General features: G+C 39.6%; 2 protein-coding genes across 10 annotated transcripts in view; one reads left to right on the forward strand and one right to left on the reverse strand.

Annotated features, from left to right (window-relative positions):
• Positions 1–20,082, reverse strand: part of LOC139948737 (probable serine carboxypeptidase CPVL) — a 32,767-nt gene extending 12,685 nt beyond the window's left edge. Inside the window, exons 1-11 of the mRNA XM_071947033.1 lie at positions 19,982–20,082; positions 16,404–16,601; positions 14,045–14,101; positions 12,688–12,749; positions 12,401–12,515; positions 7,783–7,841; positions 6,554–6,633; positions 5,003–5,069; positions 4,000–4,128; positions 3,198–3,329; positions 758–844 (exon numbers count right to left, since the gene is read on the reverse strand). Coding sequence (XP_071803134.1) covers positions 758–844; positions 3,198–3,329; positions 4,000–4,128; positions 5,003–5,069; positions 6,554–6,633; positions 7,783–7,841; positions 12,401–12,515; positions 12,688–12,749; positions 14,045–14,101; positions 16,404–16,596 — 981 coding nt within the window. The 5' untranslated portion in view covers positions 16,597–16,601; positions 19,982–20,082. The remainder of the gene's footprint in view (positions 1–757; positions 845–3,197; positions 3,330–3,999; positions 4,129–5,002; positions 5,070–6,553; positions 6,634–7,782; positions 7,842–12,400; positions 12,516–12,687; positions 12,750–14,044; positions 14,102–16,403; positions 16,602–19,981) is intronic.
• A 122-nt stretch (positions 20,083–20,204) lies between these two features.
• The window catches only part of LOC139949274 (uncharacterized), a 47,812-nt gene continuing 46,164 nt past the window's right edge, over positions 20,205–21,852 (forward strand). For all 9 annotated transcript variants that reach the window (XM_071947671.1, XM_071947674.1, XM_071947678.1 and 6 more), the window contains exon 1: positions 20,205–20,576. In XM_071947671.1, coding sequence (XP_071803772.1) covers positions 20,388–20,576 — 189 coding nt within the window. In that variant the 5' untranslated portion in view covers positions 20,205–20,387. The remainder of the gene's footprint in view (positions 20,577–21,852) is intronic.

Raw genomic sequence — 21,852 nt, forward strand, 5'->3', positions numbered from 1 at the left:
CAAATATGCCTCGAAATTGCAAGGTTTTCCTTATACATTGTTTGTACGTTGTGAACTACTACAGTCGGCCACTTTGTGAAGTCAAGTTTTTGATCCATAAAATCACCAATCGTGTAAGTTTGCATTTGTGTGGATCATTACATTCTACTCTTAAAACATCTTACTACATGCATTTTGTAACAAACATGTTTCACACATTTTTCATAGACCATCTTGAACGATCCAAGGCAACGTGTCCCTTTATGAGGGACTGGCTGTTGCTTGCTTGGTAGATCCCCATGTGAGAGTTTGCCCACATGTAGTTACCTTGAAGACCTGCACACTATTGGTAATTGTCAAAGACAAGTCTTCTCACTTGGTCTGTCTCAACATATGCATAAAATAACAAACCTGTGAAAATTTAAGCTCAATATTGGTCGTCGAAGTTGGGAGATAATAACGAAAAAAAAGAAAAGAAATAAAAAACCTTGTTGCACGACGTTGTGCGCTTTCAGATGCTTGATATAAAGACCTCAAATTCTAAATATGAGGTCTCAAAATCAAATTCTTGGAAAATTACTTCTTTCTTGAAAACTACATCATTTTAGAGGGAGCCGTTTCTCAAAATAGTTTATACTATCAACGTCTCTCCACTACTCGTTTACCACGAAAGGTTTTGTGCTAATAATTATTTTGAGTAATATTTTAATTGCCAATAGTGTCCACTGCCTTTAACCTGGAATCAATGAATTCCTCTATGAAAAAAATACTGACTTACATTGGTTCTCAAGTAGTTGTAGTAATCTGTCATGCCAGTCACATTATTGAAGAAGGAATTCTCCCCATTTATAAGCTTATCCATTACCTATAAAAGACAACATTTATGCATTAGTTTCAACTAATTAATGGCTGCTTGGCGAAACAGACTGCATTTAAAATACAGCACTGCTGGTCCTCCCCAAAACCAGCCTTGCTACTATTGGCGGCTTGCCATATCAATAACTCTCCTCACAAACCCTTCCTTAAAAAGGATTCGCTGAAGAACCACTGCTCTATCAACTGATGAGCTATCTACATGTTGTAGCCAAGAAACAATACACAAAACCACACCCTGGTCCTCCTCAAACCAGCCCTGCTACTATTGGCGGCTTGCCATATCAATAACTCTCCTCACAAACCCTTCCTTAAAAAGGATTCACTGAAGAACCATTGCTCTATCAACTGATGAGTTATCTAGCCCGGAAACAAGACACAAAACCACACCCTGGTCCTGGATCCCCAAACCGGCCTTGCCGCTATTGGCGGCTTGCCATATCAATAACTCTCCGCACAATGCCCTCCCTAAAAAGGATTCGCTGAAGAACCACTGCTCTATCAACTGATGAGCTACATGTATCTAGCCCAGAAACAAGACACAAAACCACACCCTGGTCCTCCTCAAATAAGCCCTGCTACTATTGGCGGCTTGCCATATCAATAACTCTCCTCACAAACCCTTCCTTAAAAAGGATTCGCTGAAGAACCACTGCTCTATCAACTGATGAGCTATCTACATGTTGTAGCCCAGAAACAAGACACAAAACCACACTCTGAAAATCAAAGGCCCACTTAGAACTGCTTCAGCACAAGTAGTACATGTAGCTGAGCACAACAGAACTACATTTACCAGAATATGGTTACCAGCCACAATACCATGTCACATGCACAATCCATGATTGGTATCCTGCATTTTTGTGCTTATTTGAAAATTTGTATGCAATATTTCCTGTTTGAAGACACTGGGACTATTGGTTATTGTCAAAGACAAGTCTTCACAATTGGTGTATCTAAACATATGCATAAAATAACAAACCTGTGAAAATTTGAGCCTTGTCGGGTCTGTAACTTCCGGTTTAATGTGTTGTATTGAAAAATTTCCACAAGTGGAAAAAATTGGGGGGGCTCTCGGATATGCTAGTATGCAGCTCATAAATATGTTTATCTTTCGTTAGACCTATCAGACAACACAGGATGTGAGGCAAATGAATTATTCATTTTGACGTCCAATCACGCACGCCTATCATGCTCGCTGAGCGTCCGTGGTGGTGGTGTGTGATGTAGACATGTCTTGTCTTTCTCGGGCATTATGGTAATGAGCTGACCGTGGGAACTCTTCGCTTATTATAGTAATGAGGTCAGTGGCTTCAACACAGACCCTACAAGGCTGTCGGCCTGACGGCCTCCGCATGCGGATAGTGTACAGGGCATCGTGTAGTGCAGTGTTACGCACAGTGAATACGGGTGGGTTTTTATACTGCGCCTGTCTTTTTTCCTGAGCAAGGCTAGGAAAATTACTGCTTTCTCAAAAACTACATGTATGTCACTTCAGAGGGAGCTGTTTCTCACAATGTTTTATACTATCAACCTCTCCCCATTACTCATAATCAAGAATGGTTTTATGATAATAATTATTTTGAGTGATTACCAATAGTGTCCACTGTCTTCAAGCAGCTGTATGAAATAAGGCCAAGAACTTTAGCTTACCACATAATGCATTGTGAAAACAATCAGCAATGGAAGCAGGGTTTAGTTCAAAATTAGTCCTGGTGGCCTTACACCTTCATAGTATACTACTGTATCTGTTTACAAAGGAAGAATCCCCAGCCGTTGACAGTAGGGATTTTTCGTTCTCGACGACGGATGGTTCTGCGACGGTAAAGATGACATTTGGCGTCATATGCGCATGCGTCGGCTTTGAGGACGGTCGTCCCTCAATTTCTACAACAGTACTTGGGATGAATCTTCATTGTGCTGAAAACAACAACATTTAGCTGAACAACCGTCGCAGAACCATCCGTCGTCGAAAACGAAAAGTCCCTACTGTGTCCTTGAGCCAGACACTTAACCATTGCTTCGTCCTTCGGATGGGTTTGTAAAGCCGTTGGTCCCATGTGTTGTGTAACGCTTGTAATAGAACCCAGTGCACTTATCGAAAAGAGAAGGGGTTTGCCCCGGTGTTCCTGGTTGTGGCAGCACCATGTTAACCCTTATAAGGTGCTAAATAATTGGGTCTCAGAATTCATCACTGCAATAACCTATCTTTCTGAAAGTTTGTATATACTCAGCGCCTTGAGTACCTTGTTTGGTAGATACATGCGCTATATAAGACTTCTATATTATTATTATGGGGCTAGTTCAAAATAAGTGTAAAATGAATGAGAAATTCATATGTACAGTACCTTCGCAGCCAACTCCCACTCCTCTGCTGCAATGAGAGTCACAATGTTGGAGGTAATTTCATCAATTTTCCCCTTCTGGGTAAAATCAGCAATCCCAACTTCTGCCATGAATGCACCGTAGCCTGGAATAAGCTAAAAAGGAACAAACAAAACAAGATTTAGAACAAACTTGTGCTACAATGCCCCACATTGAGCGCTAAATGTTGACTGGAGTCATTCAGAAGTACTACTGTACTACAGTACATTGTACATGGGAATACAACATGTTTACAAGTTAAAGGCATAGACACTAATGGTTATTACTCAACAAAATTATTATCATAAAACCTTTCTTGATTATGAGTAATGGGGAGAGGTTGATAGTATAAAACATTGCGAGAAACGGCTCCCCTCTGAAGTGATACAGTTTTCAAGAAAAGCGTAATTTTCCACAAATTTGATTTCAAGACATCAGATTTAGAATTTGAGGGCTCAAAATCAAGCATCTGAAAGCACGCAACTTCGCGTGACTAGGGTGTTTTTTCATTCATTATTATCTTGCAACTTCGACGACCAATTGAGCTCAAATTTTCACAAGTTTGCTATTGTATGCATATGATAAGATGCATCAAGTGACAAAAAACATGTCTTTGACAAATACCAATAGTGTCCAGTGTCTTTAAATTTGCTTCAGCTTGCTCAATTACTAAACAAGAAAAAAAACATACAGTTTAAATCGCACAAAATTGTGATATATTTTAACCATACTTGAACTGAATTAATTACTGTGAATTTGTTGCAGTAAAACAAAGCATTTTCTGACCTTATCCGGAGCTGTGAACCCGTCACCCACTGCCATTCCTTTTAAGTTAATTTTGACTTTGGTGCTTGGCCATGGATCCTCAAGATGGATGAGGTAGCTCAGAACAGGCACATACTTTCCGGCGTAGGACTGTAACAATGAAAATGCAAAGCATGAATGCATAAACATGGACAGAAAGTTAACTATTTTAAACATTTGAATTATTTTTAAAGCATCTTTAAGTGAGAGATTGCCTATTAAAAGAACACAATGCCCTGGATCGGACGAGTTGTTCTATAAAGAGCATTTGTAACATTTTTTTTTATATAAAATGCATATATGGTTGGAAAGATGTATTAAAATTAGAATACACTGATCCACACACAATTGCGTGGTTTTCCTTTTGTGGGAGTAAAAAATTTGACCCCCATAAATGGCTGATCGTGTTAGTCGACGAGGTAAAAGGAAAACCGTGCAATTTCGAGGCATGTTTGTGTGGATCATTGTATTCTACTTTTACAACATCTTTCTAACCATGCATTTTATAACAAACGGTTACAAGCGCTTTTCAAAGACCAACTCTACCCATCCAAGGCAACGTATTCCTTAAACACCACAAGGCCACGGACGGCTACTTTAAGATGAGGGCTACATTTAACTGATTTGGGCCATCAACCCAAGTCAACGGCTACCAGGGACACTAGTCACTGCCACCTACTCCTGGGGCAAAAATAATTACAGTCTGATGTAAGGATATAGGCATTTTTACGGTATCATCCACTAGGAGCCTAGCAGAATGCATCTTTTTACAAAGCAACTATGGTTATGTGCATTGCTTGTGTCTTGACGGGGTTACAAAACCGGTCCGGTGAACAAGACAGCTGGGCCATGAAACACCACAGATGTAATAATTATATCTGGGACAAAGATATTCTGATCTTTTTTACCCAACTGCGACCCAATCAAAAAGCAAATTACTAAAATAGCCTGATGTAACTCTACTCTGTGTGCTTTTTATTCTTACCTCACCAGTTGTATAAAAATCGTTTTTCTGATATTCAGGGAACAGCGTGAAAAACTGCTGTAGGGCACTGAAAATAACCAAAAAGAAAGAAAAGGAACTTTAGGGGCCAGTCAAAATAGTCAACATACTCTTACATGTACATGTACATGTACATGTAAGTGTTCTTTCTGTACACTGTGGAGTGAGGGGAAGGGGTCTGTAGCCAGTGTACTCTTTGTAAAATAAAATTAACAAGTTGAATTTAGTAAATTATAGTAAAAGTATTTATAAAGTCCTTTATCTTCCTGTACATGCTTGTCCACCAATCAGATGCTCGAACTGGAGAGTGGTATAAAAAGCTATAAGCAACTTCAAGTTGTTACAATGTACTATGTTGCACTCTGCGTATTGTGAGTAGCAATGCATAACGCTCTGCATACAGACAGTGCAAAAATTAAAATTTAAACCTTTCGCGTGCATGTTATTCGTCGCAAAACAATATTTCTGAAATTTTAAACCGAGTCTGGCAGACAAATCTGTTCTAACACCCATACTTGTGAAATACATCCAAATATAGCGCAGTTGCATCCCATATCCAACATGGCCGAAGACGTATTGAAGCGCTTTATTTTTCCGTATTCCACTGGCACTTTGTGTGATAACTTATAGTGTACGTATCAAACGATAAGGTGCTCAAGATACTTGAACAGACAGAATCGTGTGCTTAAAGTGGGATGTTCTTGTAAAAGAACCCAGTGCACTTAACAAAAAGAGAAGGATTTTGCCCAGTAAACTTGGTTTGATCGACACCATATTGCACCACAGCACTCGATCTTAAATGTGAAATAAGAACAGAAATCTGTAAAAGAAAGGAAGTTCTGACATGTAGTTGCTGTTCACGGTTCATGTCAAGAGAGTGCGCTGTAACCAGGCACTATTTTCAAAGACTAGTGCCGGCGGGCACTATTCCCACAAAACATGCGTGCACAATCACTAGAATATATTAGTTTGTCCCACGTCACTGTGTTTCAGCCAACCAGACTACATGTACAGAACAAGCAAGAGGTGTGCTATAATAACAAAAAGTAACCATATTTATGCACGCCTTTTGCCAAAGGTAGCACCAGGTATTATTACTGCAAGGAGTGGGCCGAATTTTGAGATATAAGACCTAATCCTTAAGCACCATGTAATGGTTTACAAGGTGCTGTGGCGCAATATGCTGCCAATCCAGCCAGGAAAACCGAGGCACTGGGTTCTTTACATGCGTTTACACAACACATGGGACCAATGGTTTTACGTCCCATCTGAAGGACAAAGCAATGGTTATGTGTCTTGCTTAAGGACACAAGTGTCACGGCTAGAACTACATGTATCATTGGGAGAGTTGGATCTAAAACATCAAGACCAAGCTGGCTCTTTTAAGAGCCAACATTCATACAAAAGAGATTTACACATGGTTGGCTGTACCTGCAAGATTACTATTTTTGTTAAAGTTTCTTCCCATCTCGGAACCTCAATGAAAGAGCTCATACAAAACATACATTGAACTTGCATCAATATGTGACATACCTGTATAGTTGTGCTGCAATGATAGACTGGTTGTTGGCATAACCTTGGTCATGTTCAGTGAAGCTGAATCCAGTTCCAACCTAGTGAAATGGAGGCGTTTAAGAATTAGAAATGACCCGACTTGTTTGGCAAAAATACAACTTCCCACTTTACAGCTATGTTATTCCTACATGTAGATACCTGTTCATGTTTGTTGTGTTGTCATATAACTTTTGAGGAGGACAACATCAGGCCGCTAACTTAATTTATACCATACGTGTAGGTCCTTATGGTTGGTAAGATGACAAGAACATAAAAACTATCTATTCCACTTTTTTTATTTTTTTATTATTCAGATCCAACTACTGTTATTTATTTATTTGAAATTATTACACAATTTTGTTTTTTAATTTAATTTGGTTATATCTTCAAACCTTAGTATATTTATAATGTTGAAATTAGTTTTTGCGTAGGCCTCCTTGGTTTAACATTATGACACTGTTTGTTTCATTTCTTGAGTGACGTTAATAAAACATTGCCAATCATGTAAGTTTTAGACATTAAGTTATTTGAGTTAATATTGATGGTTTTGACCTAAACACAAACTAAACATAGGCTTTAAATTGGTCTCAATCAATATCCTTTTAAAAATATTAATTAAGCCACTTTCCAGACTAAATAACATCCAGGGGCGACCTTGTCTTGGGCGATTTTGTTAGGGGGCCACTTTGCCAGGGGGCAACATTATCAAGGTATGACTTTGTCAGGGGGCGACTTTGAAAAGTCCCGGGCGAGCCAGTCAGGGTGCACTTTCTAGGGGGGCGAGATGACCAGCATCCATACAAATTCTCTTTTCACCCATCCCTGCCCCTTACACTGCTTTTCAATCTATGTTGTTTTTTTTTTAAGCTGTGTTCCTATTGCCCATTTTTTTCACTAAATTACTGAGACTTTTCTGTAGAATGACAAAACGAAATCCAATGGGGACGCACAGTAAACTGACCTCCATGTCAAAATGATGTGAAAATAGCAGGCCGAAAGAGGTCACGGAAGACTTCCACGCAGCCATGGTATAACTCAATAGGGCCACTAAAGAGCAAGAAGTAGAAATCCTGTTACCTACATGTATCCTATCTATTCTATATTGAATTATCCATGTGCTCTCATGTGTGTCTGTATTATTGTTATTTATTTTAGCTGAATATATAAGATTAAATAACAACAATGACAACTTAGCATTTGAAACTTACCGGGTTGTCAATGTACAGAACAGAATACTTAGAGGTCCAGGCATACTTTTTAGGTACCACTGAAAAGAAAAAAAACAGAAAAAAAAGGGTTTGTTGCAGTTTGTTGACGGATTGTCTCCCCGTTAACATTTTGGTCAGTAATACTTCTAAGTTAAATTGTTTTAATTTGTCCGTTTGTTGAGGTGTTTGTTTGTTCGTTGGGGTATTTGTGATTTGATATTTGTCTATTTTGTTTGCTGTGAAGTTTGCATGTATGTTGTTGTTGGTGTTTGGTGTTGTTTGTTTGTTGTTTTTTCTTGTTTTGTTTTAGGTTTTTTTATTTTTTTTTTTTTATTTTTTTTTTTTTATGTAATTGGGGTTTCGTGTGTTGTTTTGCTTGTGTATTTCTTACTACATGTGTTTGTTTTCATGTCCGATGTGTGTTTGTGTTCTCATTGGTGTTCCTTGGTCTGTTTTATGTGGGTTTCGGTGTACTATTTTTGTCTATTTATAATAATGTTCTTATCATTATTAAGTGGCGGCTATCCACTGTTGGATATCAATAATTAATAAATAAAATTAAAATAAAATAATAATGTGACGGGCAGAAAAACGTGTGTAAAACGTATTTTTATGCTTTCTTTGCTGACCTAATATATTCATTTATTCACACTTCAAACCCCGGTTCAAGCGCCCCCAGCAGTGGCTTTATTTTCAAATTTATCAATTCGGGTCATTCTATACTTTGATGTCGGGAGAATAACAACTGTCAACTTCTTGTTCTTCTCCGACAGGTAATGATCTTTTCTCTTTATTTATTTCACATTTCCCCTTGACCATAAATTGCATTTACCTTCATACAATACCTTGCATTTATACTTGTTTTATACATTTTGCTTAGATTTATAGCCACTTTTTAATGTTGTTTTGGCAAGATTCCGAATTGAGATTCGGCAATCAGGAGTTCCGCCCTTTTTCAGAACTTAGTTTCATTAACCTTTCTTTATTTATTATACATGAGTTTGAGTTATTAGAAAGAGATAGTTGAGCTCTTGAGTAATATTTCTTTAGGTATATTTGCACAGTTTGCAAGGTTTATTTAATTGAATATTTGGGCGTTTCCAAGATGGCGGACGCCATGAAGGTTTTGGCGGGAACCTGCCAGAGGAAATACTGTTTTGTATTATTTCTTTCTTTAATGTTGCCATCCAACTACAATCGTTACTTGATGGCCTTAGTTAGTAATCGCTTAGACATTAATGTACATTTTCTAGCGATGTGTCTTTTTCTACTTGTTTAATTCCGGGGCTGAGAGAAACCCGCCCCGTTTGTGGATTTATAGTTGCCTTATTCTTCGAATAACTGGTAGGCATAAGCACTGTATATATTAACGTTTATTTTATTGCCATGTTATTGTTTCTCATTTAATATTATTGGATTCTATACTTTGATGTCGGGAGAATAACAACTGTCAACTTCTTGTTCTTCTCCGACAGATTACGAATAAAGCCCAATAAACTAAGATATGTTTCCACATTAAAATCTTTCATTTAAACCGGTCACAATAACAAAAGACTAATGGACTTGTTCGGTAAAGTTTACTGGCCTAACATGGCTAACACTAAAAGTCATCTGTACGGGATAGCCACACCAGGCGTTTGTACAGTAACCAACAGATGCTTGCATATGGTATGGCCGTGGGTCTGCGGTCCAAGTATACAATTGTTGTAGAGGGTACCATTTGCCCCTGCCCCCAAGAGGGTGTAGGAAAACCCATGGACCCCTTCACAGCATGCAACAATTGTTTTGCTATACCATGGTAACATTGTTATTCTTATGTATGTTTGCAGAAACACCAAATGTGTTTCTACTTGTCAGAACAGTCTTTCTTGATTTTACTACCGCGGATTTGATTTATCAGATGTTCGGGAGACTTCTCAGTTCTGAAAAGAACTGTCCTGCTTTTTGACTACTACCCGGGCGGAATTAAGGTGTATGGAAAATTGGCTGGTACTTCTTTAGCTTAAAGGATTGTAACTAACTGCACTACGGCGGATTCAGTTCTAGAATGAATCTCAACGCTTTGACTAGCTTGCTCTAGTCATGGTCAGGAGACTGAAGAGATTCACGTACTTGTAGAGAGAAGTGGGCCTATTTGGCATACCATCCTACCACCTTCCTCCTCTAACAACCCACAGTCTACTAACATGCCTCACAACACACAAGGGGTTTCTCACACAATGGGTAACCTACCAAATAGCCCTGAGCCAACCAACCACAGGTCTCCGTTCAGGAGAACCAATCAGCGCGTTGATTGACTCTGCATTGAAGCATTCTCTATGGTTAATGCAATACAGTGTGGACCTATATGAGTGTACGCCAACCTCCGATACTCTCAAGTATGAGATACTACTTTAATCGAGCGTTCTGCATTGGACCTATATTCTGGATAGGCCCTATGAGCCTCGACTTGTGCCTGTACCAGAAAACTACACCTGACTCCATGTTTAAAGAATTGGACATAATAGTCAACAAGGACGAAGTCTCATGCCTGCAACACCTCCATGATAAGAAATGATGCATCACCCTCAAGTCAGCAAACGCTGCAAACAGACTTCAGAGTCACCCACTCACTAGACGACAAACCTTCCAAGATCAGCAGAATACAAGAGCGAAAACCTTACTTAAATGTGTTCAATGCCCCTACGGAGATGGGGAATGCTCCGGTTTTAACCATGGCAAAATCATCTCACACCGCCGGGGACACTGGAAAACTCATCAGACCTGACTAAACAGGGTAAGACATTATGCCATAATACTTACAAAATCAATACCCAGTTTTTTTAAGAAAAAAAAAAAGAGACGACCATCAGGATCACTTACAACGGACAAATACCAATGGCGGTATTTGTAATGAACAAGGACACAAGGGGGCTCAATGTCCAAATGAATTTTGCACAAACTGCAAGCAGCACGACCATAGTAGTGGCAATTGTCGTGAACTGATGTAACACCTGCAGCCAAACAAGACACCTCGCCCGGGATTGCCCAGTCGGGTACAGAACCACAACCTATAGACCAGTTACATGTACCATGGGTTTCCCACCTCTCCCCGAGGGACGCCCCAGCAAAATGGATCACCCATAATAACAGCTAAACGAGCAGCCCCAGGTACTGGTCCGTGCACCACCACCTAACAAAGCACAACCACCCATCGCAACACCACCATCCAACGAAAGCAAAGGAACAACAAAAGAAACCTACACTCCCACCGCAACCTACACTACCACAGAAACAGAAAAACAGGACACCCATCCAAGAACCCAACCTAAGTGCATCAAGCCTACCTACATCAACGGACCAATCTTCAGATGACGACTCCGTGTGGTAAGTAAATCAACAAAGCGCCACCTCACCACAGACGAATCAGAGTCGTCTTTCCATGACGCACACATATACCGCAGACAGAACCAGAGCCTCCACCGGAACTGGAGTTTGGAATACTGAGAAGCATGAAATCACGGAGAAGAAAACCCTCTGAACACTGAACTTTATAATGAACTGGTTTCCTTACTTTAAAGAGGCACACAAAACACTTACATTTTTGTTATACTTTTCATGTCTTCTTTAAACGTGTACCTTCAATGTAAATGGTCTGAGAAACCTAAATTTCCACCTCTGGCAGCAGTAGAAAACCCAACATTCTACTGCTGCAGGACACCCATGCCTCTGGCTTCTATGAAGCTACATGTAGAGGCTAGGCCAAAGAATATAACTCTGAAGGTTTTTGGTCTTTCAGAACTAGTTCTAGTTGTGGCGAAGCCATTATGTTTTCAAACCGGTACTCCTGGAAACCGATGGACCAGTTACGACACAATGACGGCAGATTAGTTTCCATCACAACAACTTTGCCTGGTTCTATTTCATACAAGCGCTGGAAATCGACCAATGGAGGGAACGATCAAGGTAAAGTACATCGGTTAACTAAACTCATGTTACCCTCAACGCTGTGTGTTATGCGCAGTGCACGTCCTTAGCCAAGGAACATGTACTTTGTATCACATCACATGATTGGTTCTCGACCAATAAACCTTCACAATTCGTTACGGTGGTAATAATGTAAATTGTGAGCCCTGGTTAATCATGTAAATGTTCTTCATCTGTCATGTGGATCTTTTTTGTCAATAGCATGTGGCATATTTAATATAAAAATAACAAAGTCATGTACATGTACATGTAGCACACGTATCTACCAAACAAGGTACTCAAGGCGCTGAGTATATACACCATTTCAGAAAGATAGGTTATTGCAGTGATGGATTCTGAGACCCAATTATGTAGCACCTTAAAAGGGTTTACAAGGTGATTCAGCAGCCACAGCCAGGAACATCGGGGCGAACCCCTTCTCTTTTCAATAAGTGCACTAGGTTCTTTTACATGCGTTACACAACACATGGGACCAACGGCTTTACGCCCCATCCGAGAGGACGAAGCAATTGCTAAGTGTCTTGCTTAAGGACACAAGTGTCACGGCTGGGGATTTGAACTGATCAGAAATACTAGAGTTTGAATTCGGTGCTCTTAACCGCTCGGCCGCGACACTTCCAAGTTAGTCAAGTTGTTGGTGCTTCCTACTTACATTTGAGGTCCTTTGTAACAGTGAAAGGTCCATTTTCTGCAAAGAGACCAAACATGGAGGTGCCACCTGGACCACCTTGCAACCAGAGTAACACTGGGGCATTTACTGGATCAGACTGCAGACAAAAAACAAGAACAAACTTTAAAATTATGACCAACCCAGGCCTTGCGCTTCAAGCATGTCAAGAGAAAGGGAAATGTCAAATCCAATAGGCTCAGGTGGGTCAGGAGAAAAACAAAACAATGAGATTAAAAGATTTAGGTAGCATAATATCAAAATGAACTCACCTGTGATGGGAAAAACCAGAAGAACAAATTGCTGTTGTAATCTTTGTTCACGGTAAGATACCCTATGCAACAAAAACAAAAATCGATAAAGGAATATTTAATACAGAATTGGTTTTCGCTAACCAAACAGTTGCTGGTAGTGTACATGTAAGTACTTTATGTAATCCACCATATACACATTATAAACTGACAAACCTGTAGAAGTTTGAGATCGATCGGCCATCTGGGTCACGAGAAAATAGTAAGAAACCAATTACACATTTTTGCATGGCATTGATGCAAAAATAAATGAATAAAACGCTCACTGAGCGATAAACTTGAAACGCGAAATTAGATTTATTTATTTCCCAACAAATATGACGTTACAGACAATAATATTTCATGGGATGTTTTCTACTATCATCATCATCATCATCATTTAATGATGAATAGACTGAGTAAGTTTTATGTTAATCTGTGATCTTCACAATTTTTGTTTCTAACCAATTCTGTAACGCTCCTTCATAACACAGTATGGATCAACCAAAGGATTAATTAGGCCTAACTATCAAGAATGTATTTGGGTACTTCAAAGTAATGCTACCAGGGAGAGAGATGGCACGGGGAGATCATACACCACAAACAAGGTTAGATCAGGAGGAACTTCACAATCACTGAGTGAGAAATCACTGTTTTCGGATAAGATTATCTGCTTAAAAAGGGTCTACATGTACTCTTTGTTGGACAAAAAACACATGTCCACAGATTTACATTAAAGCTTACAGTTTGAAGATACTGATAGTAGAAAGCTTCCCTCAAAATATTACATGCTGAGGTGCTGTAGTTATTGAGAAATGAGTAAAACATTGTCGTGGAAATAATTTTCGTCTCAGTGTTCATGAGACGAACAATATTTTAGCATGTAAAAACGTATTTTCATGACATTGTTTTACTCATTTCTCAAAAACTACAGCACATCAGCAACTAATACTTTAAGGTACGCTTTCTACCATCATTATCTTCAAACGGTGTAAGTTTAATGTGAATCTTTTGACATTGTGTTTTGTGTTACAAAAAGTACCCAAATCCTTTAAACATTACTGTTGAAATATTTTGCGTTCATCTACTCTAGCTATAGACTTATATCATGGTGCCTCCATCCTGGCCATGTTCCTCAAATCGAATAACAATAATGAATGCTAATGATCATTTTGCAAATAGAACCAGACCATTGTTCTTCCAGCCTCAGTTTGGTAACATTGATATCGATGGGAAAATTCAAGATGGCTGCACCATGACGAAGGTCTATTAGACTCTTGTAAAAACAAAAAGGGGGGAAAAATAGGACATACGCAACAACAAAAGTTCGTAAATTTACCTGAGAAACTCGCAACTGTAGTTCCATTGAGCACCCCAACTTGACTCAATGTTTGACCTGCGTGTTGAAAAAAATTATTCCTTTTTTTGTAACAGATGTTGCTGCCGGATAAACTAGTCTTGAAACTAGTCTTGACTGTGTTTGTTTGTTTTTGATACACTATCTGTGGCTTCACACTGCGCTACACCAACTGCTTTCCCAAAGCTGCATCTCCAGTTGTGCGGTACCACACATGAGTAGGTAGCAGGTGTAGCTTCCTCTCACAAAAACGGATGTGTATCAAGAACATCACAGCCTTGAACAATGACTATCAATGTAATATTTATCCACCCTTTGAACAAATGTTTTAGAACTTTCATCGTGCACTCTTTTAAGTCGCACTCTGTGAAGTTAGACACCAGAAACAAAAATCTGTGCTTGGTACATGTATATAAACTGCGCCAATAAAGTATCTAAACACTTGCAAATTGTCAGATATATCGGAACCTGAAATAGTATGCCAAAAAATAATTATTCATTTCGAGTCACCGTTAATTTCTGCACATTTTGACACATCTTGTGTTGCGCTACGATGTTGTTTAGTGGATTTATGGACACTTGAGTGGCTTAAGGTCAAATTTCAAAAGTTGTAAAAGCCCCTATTCAAGCTAAATCGTTGTATTGTAATGAGTAAGATCAGCGTTTCTTTTGCCCACCTTTTATAAACGATTTTTTTGGTCGCTTGTTTGATAAATCGGTTGTGACGAACATCAGCAATAATTGTCAGTAACCAAGCAAAGGGGTCAAAGATGGGAGGCATACAACAATATGGGTTAAGAGCCAGAATCCCTGATTATGATGAGATAGGGAAAGGTGGTTCAAGATAACAGGAAAGATGGCTCAAATGACCAAACAGGAAAGAGGACGGATCGTTGGTTTGATAGAAGCCGGTACGTCGATGCGAGCTGCAGCTCATGGTTAGAACGTCACCAGCGACGGTCAGTAAATGATGAAATGGCTACCAAGCTCAGGGAAATGGGGACGACCTGTCAAGGAGTGGCCGTCCGAGGGTGACTTCTGCAGCAGAAGAAAGTGAACAAGTCCATAAAGCCTGACACCACTCTCGAGGCATTGCGACGCATCCTGATCAGGAAATGGCAGGGGATTGACCAGGTACAGTTCAGAGGTCTCATTGGGAGTATGAGAAGACGACTCCTTAGCGTTCAGGACAGTGATAGAGGACACACTGAGGACAGGATACATGTATCAGCAGTTTTAAAGTTAAAGATACGGCAATAAATTTCATGGTCAAGTAAACGAAACAAGTTTGTGTCTTTTGATTTTGTCTGTGTGTGGTGCTTGTGCGAGTTCCCTTCTGGAATTGGGGTGAATAGGATCTTTTGCAACTTTTGAAATTCGACCTTAAGCCACTCAAGTGTCCATAAATCCACCAAACAACATCGTAGCGCAACACAAGATGTGTCAAAATGTGCAGAAGTTAACGGTGAATAGAAATGAATAATTATTTTTTTGTATACTATTTCAGGTTCAGATAAATCTGACCATTTGTAAGTGTTTAGATACTTTATTGGTGCAGTTTAGTTTGACCTGGTGTAATAAGACAGTTCGCTTGAAGCTTTGCATGGTGTAGAGAAATAAGAAGAAACTATAAATAAATAGTAAACTTGGGGGTACAACCATGTGTAAATCTGTTATGAGTGAGTGTCTCCTGAAGCGAGCAGAGTACACTGAAACACCAAGACCAAACCGGCTCTTTTCAGAGCCAGCACTCACTCATATAAAGTGATTAACACATGGTTGTACCCGCAAGTTTACTATTTATGTTTTAAACACACCTCTTGCTTGTTCTGTATTCTTGTTGGCTGAACGCTGTCATGTGGGGTGAACTAATATAGTCTAGTGATCGCGCGCCCATGTTTTGCGGGAATCATACAAATAATAGTGCCTGGTTACACACAGCGCCCTCTCTTAACTCTGTTCTTGTTTCACTTAAGACTGAGCTGTGTTACAAAACACATACTAATTGGCATAATTCGGTAACTAGTGTACATATATTTCCCCTGTGAGTGACCAGAAGAGGGACCTATTTCACTTGGCCTCGGGAAATAGGTCCTTCTTCTGGTCACTTAAAGTCCCTTGGGGGAATAGACGTACACCAGTTACCTCATTGCCTATCAATATGTGTATAATAGTCACTTCTTAAGACAGACTAGATTTAATCTCATCCTTGGACAATTTTACTTGTGAAACTTTTAGAAAATAACAAGTTAACATGGTATCTGTAAACGCCCTTTCGAGTAACAAATTTGATTAGTCGATAGAATTATGATGGTCAGATACATATCATGTAATCAATCACCTTGTTTGATTTTGCCTGCCTCAATATAAGGTGTCAGGAACAAGGGCTGGCCTGGGTCAGCACCCGTCTTTTTGGCGTATTTTGGCGGGTTGGCTGCAAACATTTTCTGGAATGGTCCACGGTAAGCCTGTGCGCTACCAGGCAAGGAAACCATGCCACACATGAGGATCACAATAATCATCAGAAGTAACATTGCGGCTGAAATCAATAAAACAAATTTGTTTAGTGTCATATCGAACAATAATTTCAGAAGAATGCAGCCATTCATAACCTCTTAATTTAGAAACAAAATAGTCCATACAGTACACTTCTTATCAGATTAATTTACAACATCATTGGAGTGAGTGGTACACATCGGGGTGTGGGTTCGAATCCCGACCATGACACAGTACTTGTGTCCTTTCAGTTGATGTATGGCATCATTATTTTTTTGTCCAATTAAAAAAAAAGAGCAATATAATGTTGAAAACAGGACAGTGGAGGATACAGAAAAAACATCGTGCAAAAGTCGAGGGGTCAAGGTTTTGTTTAGAACAACCCCAGGCGGAAAGTGTGTAAATCATTGAGGAAGACACAGAGTAAGTTTAAAAGACGATGATTTTTCTATTTCTTCTTGTACAAACGAGCTTTTTAACATTAAGTTATTGTTTGTGCATGTGCCGCGTTTGTGTAGGTGCCGAGTTTGTGTAGGTGCCTTGAAGTACCTACCCGTCAGTCATGAATTGATTGCAAACGACAGTCGTGACCTCAGTCACGAAATGATGATGATAGGATTTTTATAAAATGTATTTAATTTATGGGTTGTTCTAAAACCCCCTCGACCCACGACCCCCTAGACCCCTCGACTTGTGTGTAACTTCTTTTTCTGTACACCAAACTTGCCACAGTTCACAACCTCAGCCAATCACGCATACAATTTTGTATGCTGACGTCGACTACCATGCCTTGCACATGACAACACCGCGTACGACACGGACCAAACACACGTTTGGTAATTGTCAAAGACCAGTGCTCTCACTTGGGGTATCCCATCATAAGCAATATTAAAAAGCCTGTGAAAATTTGGGCTAAATCGGTCATCAAAGTTGCGAGAAAATGATGGGGAAAAAAAATACCCTTGTTGGACGAATCTGTGTGCTTTCTTCAGAAAGGCAAAAAACACTAGGTTTCTAGAAGTAGGAATAAAAAACTTCTATCTAGCTAGAAGTCTTTAATATTTTTAATAAAATGAAAATGAAAATGAAAATGAATGAAATATTTAAGTGAGAAATTACAACGTTTCTAAAAAACTACATTACTTCAGCATAAGAGCTAGTCAGGCCCAGTCTCAGAGGTTGTTTCCCAGGGTCAATGTTTTCCTTTTTAGTTTTATACTAACCTAACTTATGAATTGCACAAATCAATACAAGAAATTGTATCAACTCATTTACTAGACGACAATATTTATTCTACTTCTAGTCATCATTGTGAAATCAGCGGTTAGCTGGGGGATTTGAACCCACAACCTTGTGATTACAACTTCAAAAAAATTCAAGTCCAGCCATGCCAGCAGTCTAACTAACCACTTCGGTGACGCATCCCATTGCAAGCAGTCCCGGGTCGCACTAAATACCGACAACTCACGACACCTCACGACAACAATTTTTAAATGCACTTTAACAGAACATCTGAACATAAGTCAACCGGTAAATATATGCACAAGAGTCATATGCACCCAAATCACTTTCAAACTGTTGAAAAAATTGTGCAAAAAGTGTTTTTTACCCCCAATTTAGTAACAAACGAAAATATCTGCCATGTTGTCTTTCGACGTACTTGGACGATTCCATTACACCGCAGGGGTGATACAACATGCAAGATGATTATTTACCATTTAATGTGCCTCTCATAGTCCCCATAGAGTTTAAAGAAATATTATATTTAAATCTTCCTTTTTATTGAATTCCAGAGTGTCGGCTTAGTTACTAACAAGAAAGAAAAAAAAACAGCAGCTAACTAAAACCAAAAAGAAAAAAATACAACTATAATCCCTCAGAAATTACCCATGCCCCCTGCGGTGTAATAGAATCGTCCAAGTACGTCGAAAGACAACATGGCAAATATTTCCGTTTGCTACTAAATTCGGGGTAAAAAATAGTTGCGATAACGTAACCCTCCTCCCGACGGACGCCAAGCCGGAGGGTTACGCGATTCTTTTGATCGGAAACGGTTGATCTGGTCCAACACGTACAGTTTCGACAGCTAGTCACCAGATTTGCCCCATTTTTACCACTTTCAAAAAACATGACACAAATTCTGAGGGTACGAACTTAATCTGCAATGTCTAATGCAGCCTGCCATAATACTCAAAACACCATTTAGGAAATATTTCAAAGAAAAATTGACTAGCTGTCGAAATTGTACGTACGTGTTGGACCAGATCAACCGTTTCCGATCAAAAGAATCTCGTAACCCTCTAGCCTTGCTCAAGGCAGTCGCATTATTCGCTCCGAAAAGACGCAGCTGTAAACCCACCCGCCGTATACCCTGTGCATGGTGTGTGCGATCACACCGAATGACCCACCCGTATACACACTGTCACATCGCACGAATACTGTTCACACAAGTCATCGCACTCGTACACCACTAACCGCATGCGGAGGCCGTCAGGCCGACAGCCTTGTCGGATCTGTATCTTCCCGTTTTAATGTGTTGTATTGAAAAAATTCCAATAGTGGACGAAATTGGGGGGGCTCTAGGATATGCTAGTATGCAGCTCATGAATATGTATATCGTTCGTCAGACCTATCAGACATCACAGGATGTGAGGCAAATGAATTATTCATTTTGACGTCCAATCACGCACTTCCCTTATCACGACCTTTGGACCCTATCATGCGTCCGTGGTGGTGGTGTGTGAGGTAAACATGTCTCGTCTTTCGCGGGCGTTATGGTAATGAGCTGACCGTGGGAACTCCTCGCTTATTATAGTAATGAGGTCAGTGGCTTAAACACAGATCCTACAAGGCTGTCGGCCTGACGGCCTCCGCATGGGATGCGGATAGTGTACGGGGGCATCGTGTCGTGTGATGTTACGCACAGTGAATACGGGTGGGTTTTACGCACAGTGAATACGGGTGGGTTTTTATACAGCGGCGGTCTTTTTTCGGAGTGAATAATTCGACTGCCTTGACCAAGGCTAGTAACCCTCCGGCCTGGCGGCCGTCGGGAGGAGGGTTACGTTATCGCAACTAGGTAAAAAACACCTTTTTTACACTGATCTAATTACTAATAAAACTTAAAAGAAAAAAAATTTCAAAAGTTTAAAAGTGATTTAGATGCATATGACTCTTGTGCATATATTTAACAGTTGACTTATGTTCAAATGTTTTGTTAAAGTGCATTTAAAAATTGTTGTCGTGAGTTGTCGTGAGGGTTCGTGAGTTGTCGGTGGTATTTAAGACTTGTGCGACCGGCAGTCCCATCCCCAAAAAATGAATGATTTTCACACTATTTTGATATGTTTAAATATTAATAATATACATGGTTGATTGTTCTGGTTGGTAACAAAGAAATGACAACACGAGACTTATATTTACCAAATTAAACGGAAAGACAGAGCAACCACAACTGCAGACAGATCAAACCAAAATCGCACAAATTTTACTCATGGGCGTCGCCATCTTTATTACATTCTCGCGATCGTTTGGAATTCTCGCGCGTTTTAGATATGTGTCGATGGTAAACACTGGTGACGTTTATCTTTTAATAGTATTTTTACGTTTAGAAAGCAGAAACGGGTACCAACACTACAAAATTTGTACCTGCCACCCAAGCTTAAAATGACATGGGATTCAAACCGGAAGAACCTGCCTTGAAATTTCTCTTTTTACAGAAACATGATCAACTTAAGACACCAGGTGACATATCAGATGTACAATAAGTCTCTATAACCTTTCTCCGGTTTCTAAATACTCAATTTAACCGAGGGAATTAGCTGTCAAGATGATGAGATTTTTGTCGCGGAGATTTTCACGGCGGTATCGTCGACACGACAACTCTGCCGCAGCTGGTGGGGGGCATGGACATGGCGGACGGGGGACCGAAGTGCATGTCCCGGCGGCAAGCAGCAAACATGTTTTCGTCTGTAAGGTGTTATTCTTGGATGGCACAGACAAAGTTTACGAGGTTAAAGTGAGTATAAATAATCTGAAATACACACTTAACTATCTATGACTATGCTTCAAAGTTCAACTGGATGACTTCCTAACCTAACCTAATAAATAGTATTATAGATTTAGGGGGGGGGTTAGTAGGCCCTAAATCCTAATCCTAGCTAGATTCCTAGAATGTTGTTAAATTTCAATTCGTTTTTCCTTTCAAAAAATACTTTTTTAGTTTTACTCTTGGTTTTGCCTTGACTTGACGACCTAAAAAGGCTTTGATGAGTTGACTTGCAGTTAGCAATTATTAATGTTAGCGGGAAACGCTTGAAAGTTGAGTTCTGCGCTGTTCCGATTTCACAATACAATTTACAAAGCACTAAGCATGCTTTAGTGATACAGTATAAAATATAGTATTGTTGTAGTAGTATGCTAAGAATGATTTATCTTAACTTTGTATCTTACTTATTAATTTAATTATTGCTAAACAAGACCAAGAGTGACGTCTCAATACCAATTATCCTTTCCCTGTATTTGTACTCAGTTTCGTTTATTTTTTCCCCGTTCAGCTTATTTGTTTCCTGTCCCGTACTATTTATTAGTTCTTTTCTTTTTTCCTTTCCCGTATTATTTCCCCAGCCCTGTAAATTGTTTCCGTCCTGATCAATATTTCTTGTCCTGTTTTGCCCGTTTGATATTGTCTGTCTGTCGAATTAATTTTGTTCCCGTCTAGTTCATTATCCCCCGTTCGCGCGCTTGTAAGCAATTTTGGTAGGATTCATTAGGCATTGAGGATCAAGTTCGTGTTCCTAGAGTTTGTGTCATGATTTTCAAATGTGGTAAAAATGGAGCAAATCTGCTGACTAGCTGTCGAAATTATACGTTTTTAACCATTTCGCCCTGCACAGATTGCGGATGCTTCGTAACCCTCCGGCCTGGTGGACGTCGGGAGGAGGGTTACGTTATCGCAACTAGTAAACTGGGCACTTAGCACACCTGAATACCCTGCTACATGTACACATTATACATGTATACATCTATTAACATAACAATGTGCACTGTTATATTAATTTTTGGTTTTTACCAATACACCGATGTGTGTTAGCACTGTATACTCAGTACTTTCCCGAGTCTTGTGAAAAAATATCACAGGCAAGTTACTCGGGTGGGATTCGAACCCACGACCCTTGCAATTCTAGAGCAGTGTCTTACCAACTAGACTACCGAGGTTGCCCGGCAGCTAGAGGCAGTTTGAATCCTATGTTTTGGCAGCGGGTACCGCAACAATATAATAGATGTTAAATTTG

This window comes from Asterias amurensis, chromosome 16, assembly GCF_032118995.1.
Source record: "Asterias amurensis chromosome 16, ASM3211899v1".
In the NCBI taxonomy this organism is placed as follows: Eukaryota; Metazoa; Echinodermata; class Asteroidea; order Forcipulatida; family Asteriidae; genus Asterias; species Asterias amurensis.